Source organism: Podarcis cretensis (genome assembly GCF_951804945.1).
Source record: "Podarcis cretensis genome assembly, chromosome: 7".
NCBI classification, from domain to species: Eukaryota; Metazoa; Chordata; class Lepidosauria; order Squamata; family Lacertidae; genus Podarcis; species Podarcis cretensis.
In genome coordinates this window covers 79,804,835-79,814,527 of record NC_137176.1, presented here as the reverse complement: position 1 = coordinate 79,814,527, position 9,693 = coordinate 79,804,835, and the positions used below count along the sequence as shown (strand labels likewise).

Below are 9,693 nucleotides of genomic sequence, written 5' to 3'. Positions count from 1 at the left end.
TGGGTTGGAAGAGACCACAAGGGCCACCAAGTCCAACCCCCTGCCAAGCAGGAAACACCATCAGAGCACTCCTGACATATGGTTGTCAAGCCTCTGCTTAAAGACCTCCAAAGAAGGAGACTCCACCACACTCCTTGGCAGCAAATTCCACTGTCAAACAGCTCTTACTGTCAGGAAGTTCTTCCTAATGTTTAGGTGGAATCTTCTTTCTTGTAGCTTGGAACCATTGCTCCATGTCCGCTTCTCTGGAGCAGCAGAAAACAACCTTTCTCCCTCCTCTATGTGACATCCTTTTATATATTTGAACATGGCTATCATATCACCCCTTAACCTCCTCTTCTCCAGGCTAAACATGCCCAGCTCCCTTAGCCGTTCCTCATAAGGCATCGTTTCCAGGCCTTTGACCATTTTGGTTGCCCTCCTCTGGACATGTTCCAGTTTGTCAGTGTCCTTCTTGAACTGTGGTGCCCAGAACTGGACACAGTACTCCAGGTGAGGTCTGACCAGAGCAGAATACAGTGGCACTATTACTTCCCTTGATCTATCTGCTGCTGTTGCTACCAATCCTGCCAGTGCTGATTCATGGTGAGCAGCGGCTCCGCACAGCCAAGATAGCTGATGAAACTATATGCTCCACTTGATGATATTACTTGGCACAACTTGCCAAAGAATCAAAGCGTTCCACTCAAGACCATTTCCCTTGCTTCTTTTCATTAGACCTGACCACTGCTTTTTTTCTTAAAAAAATGTTTAGGGGTGCTCTCATTTTGACTCAAGAAAACCACCATTTTATAGTTCAAATCGGGCAAAATAAATACAGTAAATGGACAAAAGCACAAAGATTCACAAAATGTTTAGGGATATGCATACCCCTGCGTCCCCCCAGAAAAAAAGCACTGGATCTGACTTTATGATAGTTAGCAAATTTTTTTTAGTGTGATTGCAAATGGAATAAGTTGTTGCTGTGCACATCTGATTTCTTTGATCGATCATGTTTGCCCCTCCACAAGGTGAAAGAGATGAGGCCCCCATCAGCAGGCCTGACAAGATGTCCTCTCTACGTTCACCAGTGATTATTGGTATTGTGCAAGATTTTCGAGTCACTTCTGAGGCTGATACATTCTTGCAGGGCTGAATCAGCTGGTGTAATTTGTTTGGCATATGGATGAGCTAGCAAGGGAAATGGTGGCCCAGGACCTACAACAATCTAGTTCATACAACTTTAACAAGGATTAGCCAAATATATACAGGACAGAGCATGGTAGTTATGGAAGTTCCAAATCCATAGTCTCCATTTGCCCAGGAAATGCCAGGACTGTCATGAAAACCCTTAAGCAACCGCGACTTCTCATTTTTTCATGCAGAGTCCCGAACTCCCATGGGACCTTCCCTTCGGTACAGTTGCTGGAAGTTCAGAGCTGTGCATCCCTCTAACCCATTTCTTAGATCTATGCCCCCTCTCCGACCATTCAATATGGCGCCACTTCCTGCTTTCACTAAATCAAGATCTGGGTTCCTTGAATACCCCTAAGGAAGTCTTTCGCCATGTCTGAACACCCTCTTTTCCACTCTGCTTTTTAAAGCTCGTTTGGAGAAAATGACAATCCATGGGGAACCCAAATTTGCTCTGATTAAGCACTAAAGAGCAGGGTTTTGAGGGGGAAGTTCTGAGCTAAAATGAAAAAAACCATGTTTGGATGAGGCGCTTTTAAGTGCGGTCCTGTACCTGGATAGACTGGGGGAAAAGGTAAGTGTGGTTTTGTTGTTGTTGTTGTTTAGTCATTTAGTCGTGTCCGACTCTTCATGACCCCATGGACCAGAGCACGCCAGGCACTCCTGTCTTCCACTACCTCCCTCAGTTTGGTCAAACTCATGCTGGTAGCTTCGAGAACACTGTCCAACCATCTCGTCCTCTGTCGTCCCCTTCTCCTTGTGCCCTCCATCTTTCCCAACATCAGGGTCTTTTCCAGGGAGTCTTCTCTTCTCATGAAGTGGCCAAAGTATTGGAGCCTCAGCTTCAGAAGTGTGGTTTAGCCCTAACTATATACAACTGATAAAAATCCACCATCACACAGTGAGGTGCTGCAGATCATTGCCTTTTAGCCCTGCCAGCAAATCTTCCCTACTGCGGGATAGTCTCTCAGCAGAGGCAATGATCTATGGTGATGACTTATTCCCTGGTGTTCTATAGCAGCAATCTGAATGTAAGAATTCTCCATTTTGATGGAAACAATAACCATTTAAAAGAAATCCCCAGTGGAAATGATCATATGAAAACAAAACAAACCATTAAGCAACGCTGTGGGAGATGAAAACACCCAATTTCAACAAAAAAACCTGAGCTGTTCTTTGCCCAAAGGATCCATTCACCTTTGTTGACCCACAAGAGATTATATTTCCTAATCCTATTATTATTATTAATCAAATTTATTAAATTTGATGCCCAGCAACCACTTCTCTCCATGCAGCCATCAGTATTGCTAGAAGTGCAAGAAGTCTAGTACATGTATCAGAATTAAGGGTGTCAGTATGAGATATCAAAGCCTTTTGCACTTTTGTACGCAAATGTATGAGAATCCAAGAGGACTCTCAGTGCAGTGGCAATTTGGCAAAGTGGCAGCATCTCTTCGTATGGCCATCAAACCCCAAGTGGAACGGAAGCGGGGCAATGTCTTGGGCAGCAAGCAGAGAGGGCAGGCTTTTCATTTTAATTGCTTTATTGTTTAATCTTGTAGGCTGCCTGAAGGTCTGCTGGGCTCATTAAGTGTTTGCTTATGAACCGAAGCATAAACATGTTTGAGATAAAATAAATAAGAGAAAACGTGATGCTATTAAATTTCTATCCTGCATTTCCTCCCAAAGGAGCCCAGGGTGGCAAGCGCGTCAGTGGAAAATCAATACATTTATAAATAAATTAACAATGTAATTAAAAGAACCTAAAGACATGGGAAGGTTCAAGACCTGTAGATCCATTTCCTGGAGTTTCTCTTCCTCCTCTAAGATATGTGCAAAAAAAGATGATCTCAAGACATATAGCAGAGACCGTTGTCTGAGTACTTGTGGCTTTGTGTCCCCCGCCCCTCTACACAATGCTGTAAAGACTTGAATGAAGTTTGCACACCCTCGTGTTGACTGCAGTGCACCCCACAGAAAGGACTCCCCTAAAATCCCTTCTACTGGTGAAATTAATCTTGGAAGAATCATTCAATTGTCGCCAATAGGTTGTGGTGTGTGTGTTGTGCCCTCAACAGTTTCCCGACTTTGCAAATACGCCCAAGGGCTGAAAAAGGTTGGTGATCTCCTGTATGCGTACACAAATACAGTTGTGCCTTCAAAATCAAATGCAATCCATTCTGGAAGTCCGTTTGACTTCCAAAACGTTCAGAAACCAAGGTGCAGCTTCTCATTGGCTGCAGGAAGCTCCTGCGGCCCATCAAAAGCCGCAGAAGCCCCATCAGATGTTCAGCTTCCAAAAATAGTTCGCAAACCGGAACAGTAACTTCCAGGTTTGCGGCGTTCAGGAGCCAAAACTTTTGAGAACTAAGCTGTTCAAAAACCAAGGTACGACTGTATTCACATAGTGAGCTGCTGCTGCCAGCTATAAAAGGAAAGAATCACAATTATATAGACTTTTCTCACGGGCAAGAGTAAAACATCCCTCTTTGCACCTGAGTTAGCTGTGCCAGATTGAGACATTTATATCCTACCTGTAAAGGTAAAGGTAAAGGGACCCCTGACCATTAGGTCCAGTTGTGGCCGACTCTGAGGTTGTGGCGCTCATCTCGCTTTACTGGCCCAGGGAGCCGGCGTACTGCTTCCAGGTCATGTGGCCAGCATGACTAAGCCGCTTTTGGCAAACCAGAGCAGCGCACGGAAACGCCGTTTACCTTCCCGCCGGAGCAGTACCTATTTATGTACTTGCACTTTGATGTGCTTTCGAACTGCTAGGTTGGCAGGAGCAGGGAATGAGCAACAGGAGCTCACCCCGTCGTGGGGATTCGAACCGCCGACCTTCTGATCGGCAAGTCCTAGGCTCTGTGGTTTAATCTACAGCACCACCCTTTTTCTAACTTGCCAGTAAGAACTTTGCTTATGGAAGTTATTCTGCCTCGTCCTGTCATGCACCTGCACTCTGCCCATTTGCTTTACCACTTAACTGCCACTACCTTTGCTGTGATCTTTTGCACCGAAGGCCCAGACATTGTGCAAACGTTTTTGCAGTGCATCTGCAGTGGATGTTCCCTGCAAGCATTTCTGAATTTTCTTCTCTCCCCATTAATTCTCCATCTGTCTTCCAGCTCCCAATAAAAACTAGCTCTGTCTGCGCTTTCATTTCCCTTCATTTGTCACTGGTGAGCATGTGTTATTTTGGGTTCCTCCAGGCACAATACAGTTATTTCTCCTGAAATGATTTGAGCCGTCACTTTTTAAGGTCTGCTGGCTTCTTTTGGTTTTTGTAAAAAAAAAAAAAAATCACGTTGGAAATAAAACACGGCAGTAGTGGCAGCAACATTTGGGGGGCAGGGAGGCACACTGAGAGACAACACAAATACAGTGTAATTGCAAATAATCTTTTATACATTGAATGCTATTTCATATTTAATGTACACGGTAGTTAATTATTTATACCAAAGCACCCATGATATAAAACACACTACAAGTGCAATACAAGAGTTATGTGCATGTTGTTGAGCAAGTAGATGTGCATGAATTTGCAGAAATGGAACCATGTTTTTGGATTCCCCCCATTAATATTACAACATGTGCAGATTTTTGCATACATAGTACAAGCAATCCAGATTTTATAGCCCTCTTCTTCGCATCATGCAGACTGCATTCTCTGGATTGCAAGGAATAGTTACAAGCTTGAGAAAGTTATTGCGCTTAAGTCCCCCTGAAATCACAACAACATAAGCAACCATGCAAATATGTAACACTCAGCAACTCAGATACAGATTTTGACATCAGAGTCACAGACATCCTGAATTTTTACGGACTCCTGAATTCTCTGGATTAAGCCAGAAAAGTGCCATCTATGTATTTGTAGCAACAAGGTATCTGACTGAAGCTTGACATGGGCTGCCAATGTCACCATCAACCTGCCAGAACTTAGCTCAGGTGTAGCACAAAGGACACCTGGTCTGGAACACAGCAGACCAATCAGATTTGCAGATATTTCATTGGCTTCCAGCAAAATAAACCAGTTGTTTTGGACTGTATCCAAACTGGAACAGGAAATTTGGACATTCCTAATATTTACACTGAATTTTCAACCCAGAATTTCACTTCCAAATGTTACTGTCAGTGGCATAGTTCTGCACAACTGATAAGAAATGTCATGTTTAAGATTGGAAGAAACGAGAACCGAAGAGAAACCAAAATTGACAGATCTGCCCATTCTTATTAGGACTACACTTGAATATCCTACAATACAGGGTGATGTGTTATTCTGAGCATCGTTAAAATAAGCTGAGATATGTATTGATTATTATTTTCTACATGGTCATGTCATAATGGAGAGAGAAAGCTCTTCTAAGAACTCCCTACAACAATCCTACGGCTGATGGCACCAGGCAGAGTGTAGATGAAAAGTACTAAGAATACCACCAGAATAAGTAGGAATAGTGCGATGATGATGTATTTCTTGTAATTTCTCCAGATGAGATAGAAAAAGCACTTGAAAGGATTCACAAACCAGGAGAAGGAAGTGTCTGGCCGGCTAAATCAGAAAAGGGGAGGGAAAAAAAAGAGAGAACATATTAATTTTGTCAGATTCATATTTATCCAAAGTAATTGCATTATCATTTTAATCTTGGGAAGGCATTGGAACTTAGGCTGGGCAAAAACTTCATCACTATGAGAACTGGAGCAAGATACAGATTCCCCCATTTCCCGTACATTTTTATAAAAAACCAAAACCAAAACGGGCTGTTATAATGCATCTCTCTCTCCTAGATGCTTTTCAGAGTCGCACAAGTTTGGGCAGTCAATTAAGATAGGAAGGAAAATAAGGCTGAATGGAACAGTCAGCCTTATCTTGCACAGCGGGAGAATGGCAACAACAAATCCTTTATTCTTCTTATTATTAAGAGAAAAACAACTTCCAGACTTTTAGAAGACATCTGAAGGCAGCCCTGTTTAGGGAAGCTTTTAATGTTTAATAGACTATTGTGTTTTAATATTCTGTTGGAAGCTGCCCAGAGCTTCCAACAAAAAACAAAACAAAAAAACCACAAAAATTTTGTTATGGGTGCTCAGTACCCACACTGGAGGGCCTCCAACACAACTTCCAGTGCCTCGCGATGCACCAGACGTCATGTCCAAGGAATCGGGGGTAGTGTTCAAAGCCTCACAAGGTCTTGGAGATAAAGTCCCAGGTTTAATCCTTGGGATTTCCAATAATAATAATAATAATAATAATAATAATAATAATAATAATAATAATTACTATTACCTGGCCCATCTGGCTGGGTTTCCCCAGCCACTCTGGGCGGCTTCCAAAAAAACACTAAAATACAATAACCTATTAAACATTAAAAGCTTCCCTAAAGAGGGCTGCTTTCAGATGTCTTCTAAAAGTCTGGTAGTTGTTCTTCTCTTTGACATCTGGTGGGAGGGCGTTCCACAAGGCAGGTGCCACTACTGAGAAGGCCCTCTGCCTGGTTCCCTGTAACTTGGCTTCTCACAGTGAGGGAACCGTCAGAAGGCCCTCGGCGCTGGACCACAGTGTCCGGGTGGAACGATGGGGATGGAGACGCTTCTTCAGATATACTGGACCGAGGTTATTTAGGGCTTTAAAGGTCAGCACCAAGACTTTGAATTGTGCTCGGAAACGTACTGGGAACCAATGTAGGCCTTTCAAGACCGGTGTTATGTGGTCTCGGAGGCCGCTTCCAGTCACCAGTCTAGCTGCCACATTCTGTATTAGTTGTAGTTTCCATGTAGCCCCATGTAGAGCGCATTGCAGTAGTCCAAGGGACGTAGGAAACTGCATTACGCCAACTCAGACTGTTAGCCCATCTAGCACAATACTGTCTACACTGGCAGCAGCTCTTTCTTCAGAAAGGAATCTCTTCCAGGGATGCTGGGATATTGGAGAATGCACCAGATGCTGTCTGCATGCAAAATGGATGTTCTGCTACTGAGCCACAGTCCTCGCTCATCATGGAGTGAGTCAACTATCAGCAGAAGGGACAGGGCAGATGGGAACGAACCCTTGTTCCAAACCGTCAACAATATGAACAAAATGGCAACTAAGATGATCAAGGGACTGGAGCAACGCCCACCACGAGGAATGGATTGGGGCTTTTAATATCAGATTAGTAAAGGGGGTGGTGATGGACAAGAGAGGAAGTACCCAAACTTATTCATGGTGCAAAGAAAGTGGAGATAGAGAGAGATGTTTCTCCCTTCTCACAATAGCTAAAACTCAGGGCCACCCATGAAGTTGAATGTTGGAAGGTTCAGGGCAGGCAAAAGGAGGTTTCTCTTCATGCAGCGCGTTCCGAAACTATGGAACTCACTGCCACAAGATATAGTGAAGGCTACCAAGCTGGACAATTTTGAAGGAGATTGGACAAATTAGTGGAGGATGAAGCTGTCAGTGTCTACTAGGTGTGATGGCTTTGTACGACCTTGGAGGCAGTGTCATGAGTGGGAGAGTTCTGTTGCCCTCATGCCCAACTTGTGGGATTCTCAGAAACAAAAGGTTGGCCAGTGTGAGAACAGAGTCCTGGGCTTTGCTCCAGCAAGCTCTTCTTACATTCTTAATAATAATAATAATTCATATTTCCAGACATTTCATTTTGAGCATCCAGCTCAGAGATTGCTCACAGATCTCCAAACGCATGCATACACATAGCGACCTCACTTACTTGGGTTTTTCCAAAGGTTCCGGCTCCTTCCTAGCTTTGCCTACGGGATTCTTCTCGGCTTCCTCTGCCGTGACTAAATGGAACTCGGCTTCCACTTTGCCCTAGATTGAAAAAGAGAGCCTGTTTTGACTCACAGTACATAAATAACACATAATGAGTTCTTCGTTCACTGGGATTTGAGAGCTCTCCTTTAGAAAACGGGTGCTATGAAGTCATAAGTTGAGAGGGCTAAAACAATCATTAACCACAATAAACCACTAATAATTGTTACTTACAAATGACTAGCAATTAATTCTTAAACAATTAAGCATTAAATTAATTTTTGGTTGGAAGTCTGACCATGAGGCCATTCCCTGTGTTCCTGTGTTCCTTCACTTATAATGTTCATCCTTATATTAATTTTGCATTTTGTTAATGATGAGGATGGGCTTAAGGGAAAACCAAATTATTTCCCCGAAATTCAGAAAAGAGCTCAGCTTATTCCAAGCCCAATTCAGACCTTCTTGCACACTGGATTGTGACAGAGTGAACACAATATGATCCAATTTTCCCCCCCAACCTCTCCACTGGGCCTCCCTCTGATTTGCTCCCTTCTTTTCAAACTCCTACCCCATTTATCTTTGTTGCCATTCCCATGGCAGGGGGGTCGAGATAGAGGGAGGTATCTCTCCTTCCTTCCCTCTCTAATGCCTGTCACGCTGCTATTGTAGCATGCAAAGCACAAAGAGCACTGGGAAATGCAATTTTCCCATGGCTACTGATGGCAGTTGTGCTGGGGAAATAACATCTCCCAGTGCTCCAACCTTCCATTAAAATCTGAGCCAGAAAGGAATGTTTGGGCTTCTAATGCTTGCCTTGAATATGAAGAGAGTATTATGAGCCTGTCAAATTTGTGTTTCTAAGCCAGGAGTTAAAATTTTGGAGTATATCTCAAATAAGGGTCGTCTCTCAAAGTGCTGACATTATCTTGTTGCAACTGTATTAAAAGTACACGGTCAATGATTATAACTGCAGAGAAAAAGCTGGATTTTTTGTGACGCAGATGCACAGAGTCTGCATGTTCACGACTATCTTACAACCTGCACTTGCAATTTAATTAAGATAAGATGTCTTCGACACACACATCCTCTGAAATAATGATGAGGAAGTTAAATGCAATGAGACTGTACAAAATCTGTGGTGGGGGTTGGTTTGGGGGGAAGCGATTGGGGAATTGCATGTTTTAAGTATTAGAAAGACTCCTCAGGGAATAAACACATCTTTCCCCCCAACCTGAAAAGATCCTTCTGGAGTAATTATGGCTGTTTCATCTGCCATAAATCCTCTCCCTGAAAACTGCACTTACTCAGCGCTACACAGATGCGAAAATAGTATGAAACGAAGCGCTGAAATCTGAGTAACACAGGAAGTTAGACTCTAAGAACATAAGAAGAGCGTGCTGGATCAGGCCAATGGCCCATCCAGTCCGCCATCTTGCTTTCACAGTGGCCAGCTAGATGCACCTGGAACCTGATCACCAGGTTCTGTTTTGCTTATAATGGTTTCACTTGCTTTTATAACTACAGTGGTACCTCAGGTTAAGTACTTAATTTGTTCCGGAGATCTGTTCTTAACCTGAAACTGTTCTTAACCTGAAGCACCACTTTAGCTAATGGAGTCTCCTGGTGCTGCCGCGCCGCTGGAGCACGATTTCTGTTCTCATCCTGAAGCAAAGTTCTTACCCCAAGGTCCCATTTCTGGGTTAGCAGAGTCTGTAACCTGAAGCGTCTGTAACCTGAAGCATAAGTAACCCAAGGTACCACTGTATATGATTATATTT

General features: G+C 43.4%; 1 protein-coding gene across 2 annotated transcripts in view; it reads right to left on the bottom strand.

Annotated features, from left to right (window-relative positions):
• Positions 1–4,557: 4,557 nt before the first annotated feature.
• The window catches only part of FER1L6 (fer-1 like family member 6), a 120,401-nt gene continuing 115,265 nt past the window's right edge, over positions 4,558–9,693 (bottom strand). For both annotated transcript variants that reach the window (XM_079984092.1, XM_079984091.1), the window contains exons 40-41: positions 7,875–7,975; positions 4,558–5,719 (exon numbers count right to left, since the gene is read on the bottom strand). In XM_079984092.1, the coding sequence (XP_079840218.1) occupies positions 5,533–5,719; positions 7,875–7,975 (288 nt within the window). In that variant the 3' untranslated portion in view covers positions 4,558–5,532. The remainder of the gene's footprint in view (positions 5,720–7,874; positions 7,976–9,693) is intronic.